This window comes from Mixophyes fleayi, chromosome 2 (assembly GCF_038048845.1).
Source record: "Mixophyes fleayi isolate aMixFle1 chromosome 2, aMixFle1.hap1, whole genome shotgun sequence".
NCBI classification, from domain to species: Eukaryota; Metazoa; Chordata; class Amphibia; order Anura; family Limnodynastidae; genus Mixophyes; species Mixophyes fleayi.
In genome coordinates, this window is record NC_134403.1 from 59,114,910 (window position 1) to 59,137,858 (window position 22,949).

General features: G+C 43.5%; 1 protein-coding gene across 1 annotated transcript in view; it reads left to right on the forward strand.

Annotated features, from left to right (window-relative positions):
* The window catches only part of LOC142140997 (mitochondrial ornithine transporter 1-like), a 30,558-nt gene extending 11,489 nt beyond the window's left edge, over positions 1-19,069 (forward strand). The window contains exons 2-7 of the mRNA XM_075199047.1: positions 4,396-4,472; positions 8,395-8,653; positions 9,354-9,491; positions 10,543-10,715; positions 13,767-13,925; positions 17,648-19,069. Of these exons, the coding sequence (XP_075055148.1) occupies positions 4,418-4,472; positions 8,395-8,653; positions 9,354-9,491; positions 10,543-10,715; positions 13,767-13,925; positions 17,648-17,772 (909 nt within the window). The 5' untranslated portion in view covers positions 4,396-4,417 and the 3' untranslated portion in view covers positions 17,773-19,069. The remainder of the gene's footprint in view (positions 1-4,395; positions 4,473-8,394; positions 8,654-9,353; positions 9,492-10,542; positions 10,716-13,766; positions 13,926-17,647) is intronic.
* The last annotated feature ends 3,880 nt before the right edge of the window (positions 19,070-22,949 follow it).

The window sequence follows — 22,949 nt, forward strand, 5'->3', positions numbered from 1 at the left end:
AAGGCTTCTAATGCTTTACCTCGCAAACCAGGGGTTAAATATTGTGCCCACTGATCTTTGGCCAGTCCATACTGTCGGCAAGTCTTTTCAAAACCTCGCAAAAAAGTATCCAAATCCCCATCTTTTTCCAATACAGGGAAATTCTCAGGACGGGGTCTGCTAATACCAGCCTCTCTGGCTTCTGGCTGGCGTTTGAGCTTGGGAAGCTCCAGCTCATATCTCCTCTCTGCCTCTCGCTCGGCAGATTCTCTTTCTGCCTGTCGCTCTGCTTGGCGCTCTGCTGCCTCCATAGCAGCGCGCCTCTCTGCTGCCTCCATAGCAGCGTGCCTCTCTGCTGCCTCCATAGCAGCGTGCCTCTCTGCTGCCTCCATAGCAGCACGCCTCTCTGCTGCCTCCATAGCAGCGTGTCTCTCTGCTGCCTCTATAGCAGCGTGTCTCTCTCTCTCCTGACGGTCAGCAGCTTCCTTCTCCTGGAACTGCTGTATGAGTTGCATTTTAGTTGTAATGTCCGCTGGGCCCAAATATTTTAGGGCAGTTTGCAAATAAACGTCCATAGCAGTGTCCACACATGAACCATTAGAATCATCCGAAATTAACAGTCCGTGGTTTTGAGGAATACCCACAGTCAGGTCCGCTCCTGAGTCCTGGCTATGCTCTTCCTCGGACACAGCTGTGAGTTGCTGATCCCTCTGCACAAGAGCTTCAATCAATTGCTCCTTGCTTTTGCCACTGGTGGGAATTCCTCCATCCTCACAGTCTGAAATCAGCGCCTCCTTTGTCAAGCGTTTATATGCAGCCGCCATCTCCTCCGCTTAATGCCAAATAAAAAAAGAGAAGAAAAAAAAGAGAAGGGGAGGGAAAGAAACAATTGCTGTATGTCTTATAATGTTTTAAGCATTGAGTTCAGTCTCTGGTGAATTAGTCTGTATTTCCTCTCTCGGGGATCACACACCCTAATTCACTTAAGTTCTTAAAAATTTAAAAATATATCCCACAAGCTTGCCACCAATTTGTCACGAACAGCACTCACCTGAGTCTGCGTGATGCATATGTAACACAGGGTCAACCACAAAGACAACCACCTGGTCTGTCTAAAATGATTAAATACTTCCCTATCTATGCCACACACTAGCTTTGCGATACTAATTACCACCACCAAGGTTGTTTCGGATAAGAGCTGACACTCTTATTTAGGAAGCCTTCGGTTCTCCCTAGCATCAATCCAACACAATTTACTTTAATCAGAGTTCACTTAAACCACAAGGTTTGCACAGTTTCAATTAGGTAGCGTCTGGACCTCACCAAACTGTCGCGTGAATTCATAAGAACACAGAGACTAGAACTTATAAAGTGTAATTTAATATGGAAGATACATCCACAATGCTTAAGATAAAAAGATAATAAAATGACATACAAATATAGTGCAATTGTTTCTCATAAAATAAAAAGGATAAAACACAGAATTGATACCTCACTTAGAATCAAGTTTGTGGTGCCGGGAGGAGCAGAACAAATAGGACTTCTTCAATTAAATGACTCCCTCAGAAGAACCCAGGGTTACATTTTCAATACAGTTTTAAAGCCAAGCTACAGCCCCCCCCCCCCAGCCCCCTTTCCTGTGAGGTCAGAACCAACAGGAGGGGAGAATGCAAATTAGGGTCTCATGACTTTGCTGTTTGAATACCTTTAAGTCAAGTTTTCTTTACACCGTCCTAACTTTCCAACAGCATGTTTTACGAACATGATTTTACCTTCACACAACAGGTCCTAAGTTTCCCTTCATCTGCATACCACACATGCCTCTGGTATGTATGATATTGGAGAAAATGATATGATCTTTTCCTGTGCCCTTATTCAGCTGGAATCTGTCATAAACATACAACCCAGTCTCTGCAGTCGGCCTGTCTGGGGGCCTCCCAAACATGTGTGAGAATTCATTGTCTTGCAAGAGATCTCCTCAAAGGCATTCACAGTTGCCATCCTGCCTAAATGGTATAAGGTGCTATCCTTATCTACCAGCCCCCCGGGGTGGTTTAACATCCACACAACCCCTGGATCTAACAGCTTCTAAGAGAACCATGTCACACTATTTCTAGGAAGTAATTCACAAACATATTTTGCAGATCTATGCCTAAAAATTAGCTTGCACATGACAGGGACCATCTTAGAATAAAACTCAATTGTTTGAAATATGAGGAGCATTATATCTGGGTAGGCACATACATCCGTCAATTGTCTATAGGTGGATATATGGCATTACATCTACCAATATGACATGAGAGCTAGATACAATAACAACACAAAAATATTATATCTTAAATCCTAACCTTCAATAACATTCATCGTACAGAAAAGAAACACGTTCTGAGACCTGCATTTAGCAAAAGGACTTTGTTCTAGACAAAGACTTTCAAAGTTGAATAACAAAGAACGATCACTGTACCTGGAAAACCAGGACAGATGGAATCTGCTCTCCATTTTTTATGCACACGCAACATAACACTGCAGTCTTCTCCTCCTCCCTTGAAACATCACTCTCCTCCATAACAGTCCTGTGGGTAAATTTATCAAACTGCGCGCTGTTTGAAAAGTGGAGATGTTGTCTATAGCAACCAATCAGATTCTAGCTGTCATTTTGTAGAATGTACTAAATAATTGAGAGCTAGAATCTGATTGGTTGCTATAGCCAACATCCCCTCTGCAGCCACACCCTCCACTCTGCTATAAGCCATAAGACGTGAAATCTCCTTCGGCCTTGTTTTCCCCTTTTGTTCTACCTACTGTATGGTTGGCCCAGAAAAGTGATCATACTGTTGTTCAGGCTGGATCCTAGTTGTTCTGTAAACGTGTTGTGTCCTGTAAACTGTTATTATTGATGTTTTCATATTATGTTTTACATTGACCAATTTCCCAAATAGTTATAGGGCCTGATTCATTAAGGAAAGTAAAGCAAAAAAGAAAACAAAAGAAACATTTTCTCCTGTTTATTATTTTGCACATAAGTTAAACGCTGGCTGTGTTTTCATGTAGCACACAAATACTTCATAGCTTTATGTTTACACTGGAATTTAAAGCTGATCTAGGACATGCCTACCCCAGTGTTGGCTAACCTGTGACACTCCAGGTGTTGTGAAACTACAAGTCCCAGCATGCTTTGCCAATATATAGCAGCTTATTGCTGGAAGGGTATGCTGGGGCTTGTAGTTTCACAACACCTACCCCTGAGTGTCACAGGTTAGCCTACACTGCCCTACCCCAACTATAAATCTGTCCAAATCAGATTATTTCAGGGACAGATAGTGAAAGGGATGGTAGAAATCAGCGAGAAGTAGGCCGAAGCTTAAGAAAACAGAGCTAGGGAAGCAGGCCAAGAGGTACAGAGGGTGATGGAATAGTAGAAGGAGCACACAAGGAAAGAGGGCCCTGCTCCTGAGAGCTTACATCCTAAAGGGAAGGGGGAGACACAAATAGGGTGGTACTAGCTAGAGGAGAGAGCCGGTACAAGGGAGTTAGGAGGATGACTGATAGACTTGAATAAAGAAATGAGTCTTAAGGGTACGCTTGAAGCCTTTGAGAGTAGATGCTAACCTGATGGAACGTAGAAGATCGTTCCACAGCAGGGGAGCAGCCCGGGCAAAGTCCTGAAGATACAGACATAGTGTTCCTTTTTTTTGGCTTTGCACCTAACTCAGTACCAGGCCCTTAATCCGGATCCAATGTCGAAACACTTTAAAACCCTCTTCTTTAGAAGGGTGTGTGGAGTCTGCACATCATTAATTAATTGTATTAATTATTGGTAGTAATATCACTACATTTTATAAAGCTCCTACATATTAAGAGTTTGACACCTGCTTAATCATATGTTGTGTTATATTATATAGAAGAGAAGTAACTTGAGGGTAATAGCGATTATATTTGTGGTCCCAGGTATTCCTCACAGCTACTATTACATACCACTGAGAGGGACTTCTTATGACAACTTTTTTTAACACTCATTTTGCAATCACACAACTACTGAACACAGGATAGTATATGGACATAAGGTGCATAAAGGACATAGACTTGAAACTTGATATGATTAATATTAATTAATCAATATATTGGAGGAATTATGTAACAAACTCAAAAGAACCAGTTAGCCGTGATTTTGGATTGGAGTTTCCAGCTTTGGGAGGGGGGAGAGGGTCTACACAACACTTCCCTAGTGCCAGAACATTTGTATGGCCCCTACAATGATGTAGACATTTAAAGCATGGTTAAAAATGACAGCAGTTTCCGGATATGAAAAGGGCTGCAGGCATTTATACCTTTTGTAATAACGTGCATGTGCCTGTGTTTATGTATTTTATGTCTAGTTAAATTCACCAGGGGTGTTCATGTTTCTTTTGTTCCTAGATAGAGACAAACCAACCAAAACATGTCGCCACACTCAGCCATACAAGCTGCAATAGATCTCACTGCCGGAGCCGCAGGTAAGTTGGTGGAAGTCAGTGGTGTCACTGAAACAGCTGCAATAGCTGATAGAATGTTTCAAACAAGTATAGAAATACCATTGACACATAAATTGAAAAACTTACATTGTTTAAGACAAATTAATGTTTTGTACTGGGCTAGCCATTAAGTAGTCTAAAATGTGTACTTTTGTTCACTAATGGAAAAATACAAGTGGCAAGTTATATATTTTAATAGCTAACTAAAGGAAAGAACATATGAACAACATACTTTCATGACTCATACAAAGTCCTACAAATGTTGATGAAAATGCAAAACGTGTGTGTTTGTGTAGTTCAGCCTGTTATACAACAATAAGCCCTATCATATGTGCATTTGTTGTAATGGCAGTTAGTATTCTATTATTTACTTGAAGGGGTTGTATGTTGCTACACAGGTCCTGATTAAGGGTTCTGGACGCCCTAGGCTGATATGCCCGCCCCGCCCCGCCCACTCCTTCTCAATGTATAGGCACATAGGAATACTCCTAAATATGAATAACTATTCTTCAGTAGTTAAATTTAGACAGATTGTGCCATTGCCTCTTACCTGTTCTTGCTCTTCTCTCTTGCTGGTTCTTGCAGCTTTGTTATCCTCTCGCTGGCTTCTGGAAAGTCAGGGTCCTGTTTTGAAAATGCAAAAATTTATTATAATGCAAAATGTTAACAAACCCTGAATGATTAGGCCCTTTAGTTAAAAAAAAAACCACTCCATTATGGCCAGATAAAACGACCCCATTGTACAGGCATATATAAGCATTATCTGAACATTTGTGGTCAATCAGATACAAACCTCTACCAGCCCTATCTAACTAATATTTAGTATTCTAGTGACCACAGAGAGCATCCATGTAACCGCCACACAATCATGAGATTATGCCCCCCAAAGCTGCTTTATTTCTTAAATACCCCCTGCAGCCATTTTCATTACCCCTCCTGTAGCCATTTTCCTCCCCCCTTTCAGCCATCATCCTCACCTGCAGCCCCTCGAATCTATCTATTTCTTAAATACCCCCTGCAGTCATTTTCACTACCTACCCTACAGCCATTTTCCTCACCCCCCCTGTAACTATTTTCCTCACCCCCCCCCCTGTAACAATTTTCCTCATCCCCCCCTGTAACCATTTCCCTCACCTCCTCCCTGTAACTATTTTCCTCACCTCCCCCTTGTAACTATTTTCCTCACCTCCCCCCTTGTAACTATTTTACTCACCTCCCCCCTGTAACTATTTTCCTCACCTCCCCCCTGTAACTATTTCCCTCACCTCCCCCACTCTAACTATTTTTCTCACCTCCCCCCCGTAACTATTTTCCTCACCTCCCCCTGTAACTATTTTCCTCACCTCCCCCCCCCCCTGTAACTAATTTCCTCACCTTCCCCTGTAACTTTTTCCTCACCTCCCCCCTGTAACCATTTTCCTCACCTTCCCCTGTAACCATTTTCCTCACCTCCCCCCTGTAACTATTTTCCTCACCTTCACCTGTAACAATTTTCCTCACCTCCCCCCTGTAACTATTTTCCTCACCTCCCCCTGTAACTATTTTCCTCACCTCCCCCGTAACTATTTTCCTCACCTCTCCCCTGTAACCATTTTCCTCACCGTCCCCTGTAACTATTTTCCTCACCTTCCCCTGTAACTATTTTCCTCACCTCTCCCTTGTAACTTTTCCCTCGCCCCCCCGTAACAATTTTCCTCACCTCCCCCCTGTAACTATTTTCCTCACCCCACCCCTGTAACAATTTTCCTCACCCCCCCCTGTAACAATTTTCCTCACCTCCCCCATAACTATTTTCCTCACCTCCCCCCTGTAACTATTTTCCTCACACCCCCCCCCCCCCGTAACTATTTTCCTCACCTCCCCCGTAACTATTTTCCTCACCCCCCCGTAACTATTTTCCTCTCCTCCCCCCTGTAACCATTTCCCTCACCTCCTCCCTGTAACTATTTTTCTCACCTCCCCCCATTGTAACTAATTTCCTCACCTTCCCCTGTAACTTTTTCCTCACCTCCCCCCGTAACTATTTTCCTCACCTTCCCCTGTAACTATTTTCCTCACCTCCCCCCTTGTAACTATTTTCCTCACGTCCCCCGGAACTATTTTCCTCACCTCCCTCCCCCTGTAACTATTTTCCTCACCTCCCCCTTGTAACTATTTTACTCACCTCCCCCGGAACTATTTTCCTCACCTCCCTCCCCCTGTAACTATTTTCCTCACCTCCCCCCTTGTAACTATTTTCCTCACCTCCCCGTAACTATTTTCCTCACCTCCCTCCCCCTGCAACTATTTTCCTCACCTACCCCCTTGTAACTATTTTCCTCACCTCCCCCCTGTAACTTTTTTCCTCACCTCCCCCGTAACTATTTTCCTTACCTCCCCCCTGTAACTATTTTCCTCACCCCCCCCTGTAACAATTTTTCTCACCCCCCCTGTAACAATTTTCCTCACCTTCCCCGTAGCTATTTTCCTCACCTCCCCCCTGTAACTATTTTCCTCACCTCCCCCCCGTAACTATTTTCCTCACCCCCCCCCGTAACTATTTTCCTCACCTCCCCCTGTAACTATTTTCCTCACCTCCCCCCCGTAACTATTTTCCTCACCTCCCCCCCGTAACTATTTTCCTCACCCCCCCCCCCCCCGTAACTATTTTCCTCACCTCCCCCCTGTAACTATTTTCCTCACATCCCCCCCCCCCCCGTGACTATTTTCCTCTCCTCCCCCCTGTAACCATTTTCCTCACCTTCCCCTGTAACCATTTTCCTCACCTCCCCCCTGTAACTATTTTCCTCACCTCCCCCTGCAGCCATACACCCCCCCTACTCACTCACTCACTCACTTACCTACCTCATCACAGCAATCTTCCCCTGGGCAGCCTGCAGGAAGTCCGGGGGCAGAGAATGATTAGTCAAGTTTCATGAGATGTAGAAATCTTGCGAGACTTGACTAGGAGCTCTGTGGCTGCAGTGACAGGCAGCTAACAGCATGGGATTTGCTGTTAGGCTGTGTGTCTGCATAGTGGCAGTCAGGCCCTTCCCCTTTGGACCCTTTATGCTGATTTTGCTCCTTTTCATCAGTCTCCTCTGTTTCACTCTGTGCCCTCCATCATGCTGCTTTTGCTCCTCTTCATCAGTCTCCTCTGTTTCACTTTGTGCCCTCCATGCTGCTTTTGCCCCCCTTCACTTGGGTTGGGTACGATTTACCAATTACGAGAACTCTGACAAGGTTGACATCTAGAAAAAAAATCCCACAGGCTAAAAAAACTAATGGAATAAAAATAGACTTACCTGAAAAATGAAGCTCCAGATGTCCGATTGCAGCGGCATGCTGACAGGCAGTGATTCCGAAGACCCAGCTGTCCACCACTTCAGTGTGACGTCAGCGCGACTTAGATGTAGGTGGGCAATTCCAACAAAAAGTGGACATGGGTCATGAAAAAATAAAAGTTGGGTCTTCGGAATCACTGACTGTCAGCATGCCGCTGCCATCAGACATCTTTAACTTCGGTTTTCAGGTAAGTCTGTTTCTATTCTATTCATTTTATTAGGCAATCAGATTTTTTTTGTAGGTGTCAACCTCGTCGGAGTTCTCGTAATCGGTAAAACGATTACCACCGCTTCACTTACCTTTCTATTACCATCTTCTCTTCTGTTTTTTTATCTTCTGTCTTCACCTCTCAGGCTTGTCCCGCCCCCCTCCCCCAGCTGACAGTGTTCCGCAGGCTGCAAAAAATATGCTTGTGGTCCATGGGCTGCAAGTTTGACACTCCTGTATTAAAGCCATTAAGAGGTATAATATGCCACTTTTGTTTTTTTGTGGTTCTTTTTCCACTGCAGGTCAATTTAAGCTTTGTATTCCATTGTATTGTACTAATGTGTAAATAATATTAAATAATATTCATCCTAAGGTGGAACAGCATGTGTTCTAACTGGACAGCCATTTGACACTGCCAAGGTGAAAATGCAGACGTTCCCTACCATGTATAAAGGCCTTATAGACTGTGCAGTGAAGACGTACAACCAGGTGGGGCTCCGAGGTTACTACAAAGGGACCAGCCCAGCACTTCTTGCAAACATAGCTGAAAACTCTGTGCTCTTCATGAGCTATGGCTTCTGTCAAAGGATTGTGAGGAACATCGCTGGTTTAGACAAAACTGCAACACTAAGGTGAGTGTGATAGCAGAGCATTATTGAGAAAAACATATATGACACATATTTTAAAATGGAAAAGATATCATACATATATATATACACCTGTATAGATAAATAGACATATAACCTGCACAGTGCAGTTTATATTCCAAAATATATATGCTTTTCATAGAAAGATATATGTGCAGGGCCCACTTACCTTCTGTTAATACCTAGTTTTGTTTTCATTACTATGTTTGTTCCCAATAGTAAAGCGCTGTGGAGCATGCTGGTGCTTTATAAATAAATGTTAATTATTAGAATGTTTTGTGCATCAGCAGTGTTCTCCCCGGCATCTAATTCCCGGATGCTCCACCTGGCTGTTTATACTTGTCACCCGGCTCTTGGAGCCCAACATAGTCCTATTATAATAGAATATACCTTTTGTTTCTCCCATTAGAACAGGCACTATCTGAGCACTACAGCCAGCAGTGTGTGTTAGACCACTGACCACCAGTCTGACCAGTCCTGGCAGGTGTGGGCAATAAGCTCCAACATTTTTCATTATTATTGCAAAATATTACCCTGCCGACTACTTCTTAATGACGCCCAGCTGGCAAAATTTTCTGGGCAGAACACTGATCAGGTATTACATGTAGATTTGCACTGATCCAATCAAGCACCAGTAATCCAAGGATGGTTGTATAACTGAGATGGCACCTGTCATTGCTTGCAGTGATCTCCAGAACGCAGCAGCAGGCTCAGTTGCCAGTGTCTTTGCCGCCATGGTTCTGTGCCCAACAGAGCTGGTGAAATGCCGCCTCCAGGCCATGCACGAGTTGCAGGTGTCTGGAAAAATAACACAAGGACAAAGGTAAGTTTGGATCAAATATATTGACAATGTAGAAATACATATACTTTGGACTCAATTTATTAGGTGGGATAACCTGCAAGTTCAGGGACCACGATTATAGTTAGGTGAATTTCTCCACTTCAGAGCCATGTATATATCAGACAACAGCTGTTCTCTAGATAAGATATAACAACAACAATGACATTTTCTTTCTAATCATTCACACAATAAAGGAGACTGCACCCTCATAAGCCAAAGGGCCCATTCAGTATACTCATCTGGGAGGATTGGCAAAGGGGGCAATTTGCAGGTACCACCAAAGAGAGAGTAGGGCTTGCAGTTCAGTCCTGCAACAAGTACACAAAGCATTGAACAGTCAGTGAACTGTGTGCCTACAATACTGAATGGTGTTTACTAATCCTTACTAACCCATGGCAGTAGCCAGAGAACAATCTCAGAGAGTCCTGATTGTCCTGTGGGAAGACACAACTACCACATCATCAGTACTTGCTTATCTTTGTAGAATATTTTTCTCTTGATATAAACTTGGGAGGCGGTGAGGACTTCTGAAGGTGGCCGTACACACTGAGATCCTGACACTTGACCCAAGAAGATTGGTGGGAGCATTTCAGGAAGACATTGGGCCTGTAAGTGCAGACAAAAGGTGACAATTCATTGTCATTTTCTTGCTGGACTTACGGGTATGCCCAATAACAATCCACACAATTATGAATTGATATTTATCAGGCATTATATGCTGCAGTATCGGTCTAGTTTTCTGATAGCGCAAATGTCCCAGTGTGTATAGCCAGTTATATTCGTGTTAGCCTGTTAAGTTGCCACCCCTCGCCTCCTTAATGAGCTAACTGACTTACATAGCCAAACAGAGTAATTGATTTACCTATTTTTGCATGTAAGTCTCCATTTACTTGTAATACCAGAGTTACATTATGGCCATACAGAAATTGATAAGACATCTTCCTAATAGAGAACCGTGAAAGCTTAGTGTCATATTTTTGGTTTTGTGTATAGGATGTTTCGATCTCCCATGTAACGTCTCTTTCTGTGTCAGTACTGCGTGGTCAGTGGTGAAAGACATCGTACGACGTGACGGTCCCTTTGGCTTCTATCAGGGTCTGACCAGCACCATATGCAGAGAAATGCCAGGATATTTCCTCTTCTTTGGTGGATATGAACTGAGTAGGTCATTTTTTGCATCAGGGGGAAAATCAAAGGATGAGCTTGGTGAGTATTGGTATACAGACATTATACAGCTCTCATATTGTAGAGACATAATGGCAGTACATGTATGGAGTGTCTTCAACAAATGATGAGTTTAATATATTACATTAAAACTATTATTCAAGACATAGACTTTTTGGCAGTGGGAGTACCAGACGTAACTGTGGTATCTGGAGGAATAGATAACTCACTATGGCCCTATACTAGGCTACAAGAAAGAAACTACTCTCTGTTGTATCTCATCTGTTCTCTCTTGGAAGACATACCATTTGCTGTATTTACCAGGGGCTCTCTAGTCATTCACACCTACGTATAGCCAGGACCTCTGTCAATCACCTTTGCCGCTGCTCTCTGTAGCAGGAGAGGTCCGGGTTACCATTGCTGAAGGAATGGGCACTATTGCAGTCAGCAGCCAGTTTTCATTTAGAACCGTTGTGTGAGGTCTTTCCTGCTAGAAAGAGAACTGAGCAGGCCCCAAGCTAATAGGCAGAGGTCCCGGCTATATATGGCTACCAAGAACCTGCTAGTTCTAGAGAATAATGGGTTGCCCAGAGGAAGGAGCCTTACTAATGTAATTTTTTACATTAGTGAGGCTTACATTAGTTACATTTTTACATTTTATACAATGTGGTTACACTGCTGGCCTAAAGATTCCATCCAATGTGGATGCACTGCTGGCCTAAGGATCCCATCCAATGTGGTTACACTGCTGGCCTAAAGATTCCATCCAATGTGGATGCACTGCTGGCCTAAAGATTCCATCCAATGTGGTTACACTGCTGGCCTAAAGATTCCATCCAATGTGGATGCACTGCTGGCCTAAAGATTCCATCCAATGTGGTTACACTGCTGGCCTAAAGATTCCATCCAATGTGGATGCACTGCTGGCCTAAAGATTCCATCCAATGTGGTTACACTGCTGGCCTAAAGATTCCATCCAATGTGGTTACACTGCTGGCCTAAAGATTCCATCCAATGTGGTTACACTGCTGGCCTAAAGATTCCATCCAATGTGGATGCACTGCTGGCCTAAAGATTCCATCCAATGTGGATGCACTGCTGGCCTAAGGATCCCATCCAATGTGGTTGCACTGCTGGCCTAAGGATCCCATCCAATGTGGTTACACTGCTGGCCTAAAGATCCCATCCAATGTGGTTACACTGCTGGCCTAAAGATTCCATCCAATGTGGTTACACTGCTGGCCTAAGGATCCCATCCAATGTGATTACACTGCTGGCCTAAAGATCCCATCCAATGTGGTTACACTGCTGGCCTAAAGATTCCATCCAATGTGGTTACACTGCTGGCCTAAAGATTCCATCCAATGTGGTTGCACTGCTGGCTTAAGGATTTCGTCCAACATAAGTGGAAGCCAAAGGATAGGAAGACGTTAGGGTGAATATACGTGGTGCACCTGCTATTCTGTCTATATTTTACATACAGTTTGTGGAGTATAATAGTCAGGGCTACCATCCGAAACTGTGGGGCCCAGTACCAATTAATCTGGCAGGGCCCCCCTCCCCATACATGGGCCCCCCTCCCTCTTTGCCATACATACCCCAACTATCCCTCATCACAGTACATTCCCCCACTCCCTCATCACAGTAAAGGTTCCCTTCCCCCTAAAGAAAATGTCCCCCTCTCCCCCCTCAATCACAGTTAATGTCCCCCTCTTCCTCCCCCAAACACAGTTAATATCCCCCCTCCCCCCCAATCACAGTTAATGTCCCCCCCAATCACAGTTAATGACCCCCTCCCCCCCAATCACAGTTAATGTCCCCCTCACCCCCCCTCCCCAGGCACAGTTAAGGTCCCCCTCTCTCCCAGCCCAATCACAGTTAATGTCCCCCTCACCCCCCCTCCCCCGGCACAGTTAAGGTCCCCCTCTCTCCCAGCCCAATAACAGTTAATGTCCCCCTCACCCCCCCCTCCCCCCAGGCACAGTTAATGTCCCCCTCACCCCCCCCCCCTCACCCCCTCCCCAGGCACAGTTAAGGTCCCCCTCTCTCCCAGCCCAATAACAGTTAATGTCCCCACCCCTACGGTTAATGTCCTACTCCCCCCCCCCCCCCCCCGGCACAGTTATTGTCCCCTCTTCTAACCGCCACTCTCCTATAAAATGAATACCTAATAAACTTACCTTCTCCTCCGCGATGCTGCAGCTCCCCGTCACTGATACACTGCCTGGGAGGCAGAGCTGCGGCATCGCGGAAAGAAGGGGCAGCACGGTCAGTCAGACTGAGGGGCCCGGACAGACCTCTCCATCTGTCTGGGCCCCTCACAACAGTACTGGCTGTACCCCCCAGATGGCGGCCCTGATTGTAGTCCACTAGATGGTACACTTGAATCTGGCACTGCTCTTGTTCTTCTATATTCCATCTATTGGGGTTGAACCAGGGCCATAGGAAGTTTAGAGTTAGGAGCAAACCAGCTAAAGGGTGACAATTTGTACCTGGACAAACCATGTTTAGATGCAACTCTAAATCTGTCCTCACATTTAACGGTAACTTTCAATTCAGACAGCCAGGTATATGTTTTCTCTATAAAATATTACATCGGTATAGGTCTTGTCTATAACCTACTTGTGTGCCCAGGTTTGCAGACACATGTGTGTATTAAGTGAGTTTGAACATATTTTGGACTTTCCTCAATCCCTAGTTTCCCTATTTACTACATTAGAACTTGGCAAGTAGACACCACTACTGTCAGTTTTATTTAGTTTTGTTGAAACAATGTTGTTTCAAGGGTGACTTTAAATGTTTTGTAATCATAAGCCAGCAGTGAAAAAAAACATTAACAATGATCTGGAAGTCTTATTATTATATAATCAGTTTATAAATATGTTGGAGTTTTTTTTTTTCATTTAGTGGATAAGTTCCTTTAATTGTAGCTCCCTTTGTTTTCACTGTCATCTTCAGTATTTCTGCGAAAGAAAATTGATGTTTGTAGTGAATCCCTGTTGTTCTATCAATTCATCACTGCAGTCTTTACATTACTAGCTTCATAATGATTGATGAATAATGATATATTATAATGTGACTTTTACTCCCAAGGTCCATTTGCTCTGATGATAAGTGGTGCCTTTGGGGGAGTTGCTCTGTGGCTTGCCATATATCCAGTGGACTGTGTTAAATCCAGGATCCAGGTCCTTTCCATTACAGGAAAGCAAGCGGGCTTCATGGGAACGTTCTCATCCATTGTGAAGAATGAAGGTATGACTGTATATTAAATCTATTGTAGAATGTTTCCATCTCTAGAGATTGATGCAGTTACAGAGTGTTTCACTGTTTCTGTGGCTGTCTTGTCTGTCTCTTTCTATCCTACATACAACCCTCCGCTCTATACTCAATGCGGCCGCAAGACTCATCTTCCTCTCACGCCGCTCCTCCTCTGCCTCCCCTCTCTGCCTTGCCTTACACTGGCTCCCCTACCCCTACAGAATCCTTTTCAAACTCCTCACCACCACTTACAAGGCTCTTTCCAACTCTACTGCCCCTTATATCTCTAACCTCCTCTCCATTCACACTCCTGCCCGCTCCCTGCGCTCGGACAACGACTGCCGCCTCTCCTCCACTCTTATCACCTCTTCCCACTCCAGAATCCAAAACTTTTCCCGTGCAGCCCCCCTTCTCTGGAACGACCTCCCTCGTTCCATCCGTCTCTCTCCTACTCTTTGCTCATAGCCTACCAACCATCTACTTAACCCCCATCTCCTCCCTTTAGCTCGTCCTCCCTTCTCTCCTCTTGCCTCAACTGGCTCCTCTTGTGCCTGGTCTGTTTACCCTCCCTTAGGATGTAAGCTCGTATGAGCAGGGCCCCCTCCCCTCCTGTCTCCATACCTGTTCTTCTGCTCCGTCCTTACTGCATATGACTGGCCGGAGTTTCTGAAGTATTGGTACTTTTTGTTCATTGTTCTGTATGGTTTCACCCTGTCTAGTCTACTGTTAGTACTGTGTGCGGCGCTGCGGATACCTTGTGGCGCCTAACAAATAAATGATAATAATAACTGGTAGACGGAAGTATAAAGGACAAACAGAAAGAAGAAGAGACATGGAGAAGGGATCACTTTATGCACTAATCTCGTGTAATTAGCACTAGCAGCATGTAGGTGGATATATATATATATGGACTGAATTAGAGATAGGTCCAAATTTTACCCAGGTGCAGAATAATTTTTAATGGGTGTGTATCCCCAGTAGCCCTCTTTTAAACTACCACAATAGCAAGTGGAGCTAGTGCTTTGGTACAGCCCGACACCAATAGTCAATAGGGAAGTACAGACTATTGGCCAACATAAGCTGAATCCAATTTATGTTATCAGTATTTTCATTTACGAAATCAGTTTAGAGGGATTTAGAAGAAAGAAATACTTATATTTCCTCCTTGTCTACACGCAGTGGAGGCAGCTATAGTGTATGGTGAACCAACATTCATGAATAAGAAGTCACTTTCCTACTAACCAATAACATCGCTGAGGGCCTTTGTGTCATGTGACACATTATGTGATGTCACTGATGGAATGAGCCATAAATGTTGGTTCAGTCTACAAATTGGATAACTTCATTGTATGTCAGCAACAGGTGAACCATAGTTATTTGTCTACTATAAGACGAGGTTAGTGCCACATTGATGTCACATCTTCCTAGTGAATTAATAGACTGAATTCTTGTGATTGTTGGCTCAGCTGAAAATAATGTCTATATAAGTAATAGGTGGACGGTGGCTAAGTGGTTTTCCTCCGGGTGCTCTGGTTTCCTCCCACACTCCAAAAACATACTGGTAGGTTAATTGGCTGCTAACAAATTGACCCTAGTCTGTGTGTCAGTCTGTCTGTCTCTGTCTGTCTCTGTGTGTGTGTGTGTGTGCGTGTGTGTGTTAGGGAATTTAAACTGTAGGCTCCAATGGGGCAGGGACGGATGTGAGTGAGTTCTCTGTACAGCGCTGCGGAATTACTGGTGCTAAATAAATAAATGGTAATAATAATAATAACTAAGGTGCATCTCGTAGAGTCCATGTAGAAAAGTCTCCTACATGCAGTAGGTGGTGATTTTCCTTCCTTATTGTTAGTTACTGGAGATCTTGTTCAGTTATTATTATGTATTTATATAGAGCCAATCATATTACATAGTGATGTACAGGCAATATGTAATCATTCACATCAGAACTAACAGTCTATATTACTTACAACACACACTAGGGTCCAATATGTCAGAAGCCAATTAACCTAGTATGTTTTAGGAGGACATGGAGCACCAAGAGGAAACCCACACAATTATCATTATTACAATTACATGGAGAAGACAGATAGGTCCTTGATTGGAATTGAACCCCTGACCCCAGCACTGGGAGGCAGTAATGCTCATCACACTGCCAAGTTATGATACTATTATAATGCAGCACTTTACAAGGAATGTGTAATCATTCACATCAGTCTGTGTTGTAGAAGTAGATTTGTGTGGAAATGAGAATCAATCAATTCTGAGTGCAGATGTAGATGCATAGTTCTATTTACATGCTAAAGAAACAGTTTACTTGTTACAAACGGCCTTGCTATACACTTCTGACATAACGTCTATCGAAGTTCTTAACTGTGGATTTCATCTGTTTAAATCAGGAATTATTTGCCTAGAGATTAAAGGCCTGATTCATTAAGGAAAGTTAAGCAAAAGTAAGTAAGGCAAAACCATGTTGCATTGGAGGGGGAGGTAAATTTGAAATGTGAAGGCAGGTGGCCTTATCTGTGTGGAGTTTGTATGTTCTCCCTGTGTTTGCATGGGTATCCTCCGGGTGCTCTGGTTTCCTCCCACACTACAAAAACATACTAGTAGGTTAATTGGCTCCTATCAAATTGACTGTAGTCTCTTTGTTCAGTCCTATGGCGCACCGGTCAATGTGTTTTTGATACTTGATTGTTTTTAGGAATGGGTACCCCCAAGACAGGGAGCGACATGGTACTTGGTATTTGTTACCCGCGCTTTTCAGTTCTACTTGTGCTATGTCATTTTTTTTTGCTCATGTATCCTATGTCTACCTTGTTTGCACTACCGCCATGTACGGTGCTGTGGAACTTTGTGTCGCCCTATAAATAAACACTTTTTATTATTATTATTATTATTATTATTATTATTAGCATGTTTTAATATAATCTGTTGAATGAAAACAAGTTGTGTGAAAGTGGAGATTTCCTTTGAAAGCTAACTCCACCTAAAGCGTCCTTTTTTTTAGCTAACATCAGCACTGCCACCAACTAACAGAACCGTGGGAGGTTCATGCCAGACAGAACTCTACATCACCAGTCCTTAAAGCATGATTTCGGAGAGACCCCCACTCTGTTCTAGGATTAGCAGAGTGAGGGTCGTTTCTGAGCATGCTCTCAGTAGTGTGAATGCGCAGTAAAGCCCAAGAGGGGAGCAGAGCAGGGACCTCGGGATTGACAGGCCCCCCTCACCTACAGGCTGGTAGTGCCGTCACTGATGCCAGGGACACTGTTTGGGAGAACTCACCACCCCAGTACTGCAGTGATTCTCACCGCAGCCAGAACACATAAAATCCAAACGGCATTGGACACAGACCATTGGTCTGTGCAGTCAGACAGTGTTAAAAATGTATGTAGCCCTCTTTCCCTTTCTCCTAGTTGTTGAACCAGAGAGAACAATTGCAGAGTTCTTGTAGGCGGAGTTCTCCCAAACTGCAGTGGTCCCTGACATGGAACCTCCACAGTTATGCCACTTTAATGTGTGGTATCAGTAAGGTTATTTATGAATGTCACTCACATGTGCAAATATACAGTAGCCCATCACAACCAATTACCATTCACATAGCTAGGGGCTCTTTGCTTCTCATTTATATTCTAAATCTTGTAAGATGTATTTGTTTTTCATGTCTTTACTGCTTAATTATTTTATGTTTAATGTAATGTATGTTTCTCTTTCAGGAATCTTGATGTTGTATTCAGGGTTGAAGCCTACATTGATCCGTGCAGTCCCAGCCAATGGTTCTCTGTTCCTAGCCTATGAGTATAGCAGAAAACTCATGATGCAGCAGATTGACTCATGTTGACCTTCGGCTGACCTTGTCTGCAGGGTTCCGCATCATCTCAGGGGTATGTGGCAGTATTGCACACAATGAACATTCTACTGAACATGTCACTCCTGTCGGAGCTGACATGTGACAGCTGGTGCTGACTACCCATTGGAGTGTCTGTTATAACTTAATAGTTATCTAAGAATATTTTATTAATTGGTGTGAAGGAGTCAGCTATGGTATAAGTAAAGTTGTCCTATGGGAAGAGCAACATGGGTCTTCTAAATATAAGTTCACCAGCAGGATCTCATTTAAAAAACAAGGATGCCACGTAATACAGTCTATGACAGCTCCTGAAACCTGGGAGCCACATAAAGGTCTGAGAAGACCTCATCTGGCCCGTGGACATCACTGAAATAGAGGTTAATGCTGCTTGAGTTGATTAAGATTGAGCTGAACTACACTCCTCTGCAAAGACTTGTTCCCACTAATTTACATGCAGCAACTCTTCTCTCTCATGGGGAACAAAAGAACATGAACTAAGAACTGATGCTTATTTTCCATAGGAACTTAATGCATAATATCTGTTGCTTCCTATTTATTTCCCATCATGTCATTCAATTATGAGAAATCTGATGTGTATAAGCGTGGGAAATGCAGCACTCTCTACACAGAAATCTGTTTTTCCTTCAGTTACCCTGTACCTAAGAGAGGCAATCTAACAGGGTCTGTCCATCTCTTCAGAACTAAAATGTGGTTTATGGAATAACCATGTTCCTTCAGCTAACTCCTCATGGTACAATCTGGTCATGGAGATCAATAGGTTTTTTCCAGAATATTGCACAGTGTGTGGCCACAAACATTCGATAACGTTGCTTTTACAGCCAACTCCAAATTTCTGTTAGACATAGCCTCCAAAACAATCTGATCTATGCGTGTTATTTAAAATCAGCCCTTTAAACAGCAATATCTACTACTTCACAGGATTGTGCCTAAATTCTGGTGTTTGTGAGGGGTATTGGGTAAACAAATGATTGATTTAACCTAATTTTGTGTGTTTCCATTGCGATGGAAAAATAATTGCTTGTGTCACAGTAAAATTATTTATTGTGTACACGTGGGGCTAGCTTTATACTGGGGAAAAGGCTATACCTCCCGCATAGGTAAGGACTAGTGCTCTCATATAGGTAATGACTGCACCTCTCCTATAAGTAAGGACTAGACCTCTCATATTGGTAGGGCTAGAGCTCTCATATTGGTAGGACTAGACTTCTCATATAGGTAAGGACTGCACATCTCATATAGGTAAGGACTGCACCTCTCATATAGGTAAGGACTGTACCTCTCCTAAAAGTAAGGACTAGACCTCTCATATTGGTAGGGCTAGAGCTCTCATATTGGTAGGACTAGACTTCTCATATAGGTAAGGACTGCACATCTCATATATGTAAGGACTGCATCTCTCATATAGGTAAGGACTGCACCTCTCCTATAAGTAAGGACTAGACCTCTCATATTGGTAGGGCTAGAGCTCTCATATTGGTAGGACTAGACTTCTCATATAGGTAAGGACTGCACATCTCATATAGGTAAGGACTGCACCTCTCATATAGGTAAGGACTGCACCTCTCCTATAAGTAAGGACTAGAGCTCTCATATTGGTAGGACTAGACTTCTCATAAAGGTAAGGACTGCACCTCTCATATAGGTAAGGACAACATCTCTTATATAGGTAAGGACAACATCTCTTATATAGGTAAGGACTGCACCTTTTACATAGGTAAGGACTGCACCTCTCATATAGGTAAGGACTGCACCTCTCCTATAAGTAAGGACTACACCTCTCATATTGATAGGACTAGAGCTCTGATATTGGTAGGACTAGACTTCTCATATAGGTAAGGACTGCACCTCTCCTATAAGTAAGGACTAGACCTCTCACATTGATAGGACTAGAGCTCTGATATTGGTAGGACTAGACTTCTCATATAGGTAAGGACTGCACCTCTCATATAGGTAAGGACTGCACCTCTTACATAGGTAAGGACTGCACCTCTCATATAGGTAAGGACTGCACCTCTCATATAAGCTAGGATTATACCTCTCATATAGGTATGTACAACATCTCTTATATAGGCTAGGATTATAACACTTATATAGGTAAGGACAGCACCTCTCATATAGGTAAGGACAGCACCTCCTATATAGGCTAGAATTATACCTCTCATATAGGTAAGGACAACATCTCTTATATAGGCTAGGAGTATACCTCTCATATAGGTAAGGACAGCACCTGTCATATATGTAAGGACTACACCTCTCATATAGGCTAGGTTTATACCTTTCATATAGGTAAGGACAGCACTTCTCATATAGGCTAGGATGCTAGGATTATACCTCTTATAAAGGTAAGGACAGCACCTCACATATATGTAAGAACTACACTTCTCATATAGGCTAGGATTATACCTCTCATATAGGTAAGGACAACACCTCTCATATAGGCTAGGATGCTAAGATTATACCTCTTGTAAAGGTAAGGACAGCACCAGGGCTGCCAATAGGAATTCAGGGCTTCGGTACAACAACTTCATGGGGCCCCCCCCTTATAGTTGAGCCTGTAAAAAGAAATTTGCTGCAGTGCAAAATTTGATGTGGGTGTGGTCATACTATTTGGGGCGTGGCTATGCATCATTGGTTCGTGGGTAGAAGGTGAAAAGTGCTAGTGTGGTGACCGAGTATGGTTACCTTGTCCTCCAGACACGAGTCAGGTTCTTTTTTGGTCGGACATCCGGTGGTCAGGAGATAAATTCTTCAATGAGAGGGACGAGGATTGGACAAATAACTTGGGTTTATTAATAATGCGGTAAAGATAATTTTGGTAAGCAACCGCGCCACTGACCCCTTCAACTCAATGGTAATGACAAAATATTAATTTGATCAACATAGAGCACAATAGCATTTAACATATAATAACAATAAATCAATTTTCAGGTAAATCACTTAACATTAATATTCAACTAAAACATTTGGTGCACCAATATTATCCCTGGTAACGTTACCATATTTTACACTCAGTCCTGGGTTGAACTGTGCACAGGAATTTAGTAGAAGTGCTGCACGTGGTTGGGGCCCATAAATTACTTTCTCACGCCAAATAAACTGATGATCTTTTGTATTACACAGTCTCTTATTTTCTCTCCTCTCACACTGTTCTCAGTACATAGCTCAGTCTGTTTAGTGTGATGTCACAGATCTCTATACTGCTTATTTATTTTCAGTACTTTCCTTTTTACTCACATCTCTCTCTGGCTCACTTCTTATTTGCTTCTCTTCTTACACTTACTTCACTTTTAATCTGCTTATAGATCACTTTGTCCGATTTTCATTCTCTCTCCCTCAGAAGTCTAGAACTTTCCTCTCCCCACTGCCTTCTGGGAGTTCACAGTTATTACCCAAGTTAGTGGACTTGTTGCTATGCCACACATTCCTCCTTCCTGTCACTCCCGGCAACCACCAACCACTCCCAACTGTCACTTCTCCCTCAAGAATTTTTTTTATTTTTTTAAAAATCTTTATAAACACTTTTAACAATTAACAAATTAAATTAACAAATTAAAAACATATAGATACACCCCAGGGTACTCAGATTTTGGGGCACCACACTAGGCCACCCTCCTACACAAAAAAACCCTGCATTGTTGTGTACTCCATTGACACAATGGTGCAGTGCCCGTTTGCCGGACCGTGACATATGTCCCAGCACTCCTGACTTTCAGGACATCTAGCACCATAGTGTAGTATAGAAAGAATGCTGTGTGTACATAAAGAGTTCACAGTCTTAGCCTGCCCCTTAGATTGGGCAGAACAGTCACCAAAAATCGGGATTGTCCCACTAGAACATTTGACAGACTGCCACCTGTGGCTGCTGCTTTCTTTAGTTGTGGCTTGTCTGGATCCTGGAATGTTGGGGGCCCTATTTGGAAAAAAATAGGTACATTTAGAAAATTACAACCAGCCCAGTTGTTAAATCAATAGCACCCACGAGTAATAATTAGGCCTTTCTCCAGCCCCATTAAAATAATAGTATTCCCATTTAATAAATAAACCTCCCTGAAAACAGCCCCAGCAATAAATTAATAGTATTTACATTTCATAAATATACCTATTTCCCGCAACCATCACTGCCATTAAATAATTCATACTCACATTTAATAAAGAGACCTCATTCTCCCCAAACTCGCCCCTACATTCAATAGCCCCCAAACCACCCCATCTTAAATTAATAGTCCCCACTATTAAATTGCCCCACCATCACCCCCACAAACAAAATAGCGCCCATTAATTAGCCACCACCTACCTCACACTCACTACATTGTCACAAGCCCCCTGTGCCGTCACATACACATTACTGTTTCCCTTCATCACAACCACGCTGTGCCCCCTTATGATCACACTCCGCCCTTCATGCCGCTTTTCCCCCCTTCTTCATCACACTGTGCCTCTCTCCCCCCTTCTTCATCACACTGTACCTCTCTCTCTCCCCCTTCTTCATCACATTGTGCCTCTTTCCCCCCATTCTTCTTCATCGCACTGTGCCTCTCTCTCCCCCCTTTCTTTATCACTCTGTGCCTCTCTCTCACCCCTTGTTTATCACTCTGTGCCTCTCTCCCACCCCTTATTTATCACTCTGTGCCTCTCTCTCACCAATTCTTTACCACTCTATCCCTTTCTGCTTTCCTCCCCTTGGGTCTCTTCTCATTTACTTAACTTCTATTAGCCTCTTCTATCTCTTCTCTTCTGTCTTTTTTCTTCTTGCTGGGTCCTCTCTGCGTCGCTCCTCAGTGAATGTTGGGCGTGACGTCATCGAGTCACGCCCAACATTCAGTGAGGAGCGGCACAGCGAGGAGGGACTCTGGCGCAGCGATCAAGTGAGTATGTTTGTTTGTTTTTTAAACTGTCCAGCTCCCCCCACCAACGAAAATTTCGGCAGTGAGGGCCCAGGCCCCCTGGCATGTCCAGACCCGGGTAAATAGTACCCGCCCGCCCCCCTTCGGCGGCCCTGCACAGCACCTCTCATATAGGCTAGGATTATACCTCTCATATAGGTAAGGACTGCACCTCTCATATAGGTAAGGACAGCACCTCTCATATAGGCTAGGATTTTACCTCTCATATAGGTAAGGACAACACCTCTCATATAGGTAAGGACA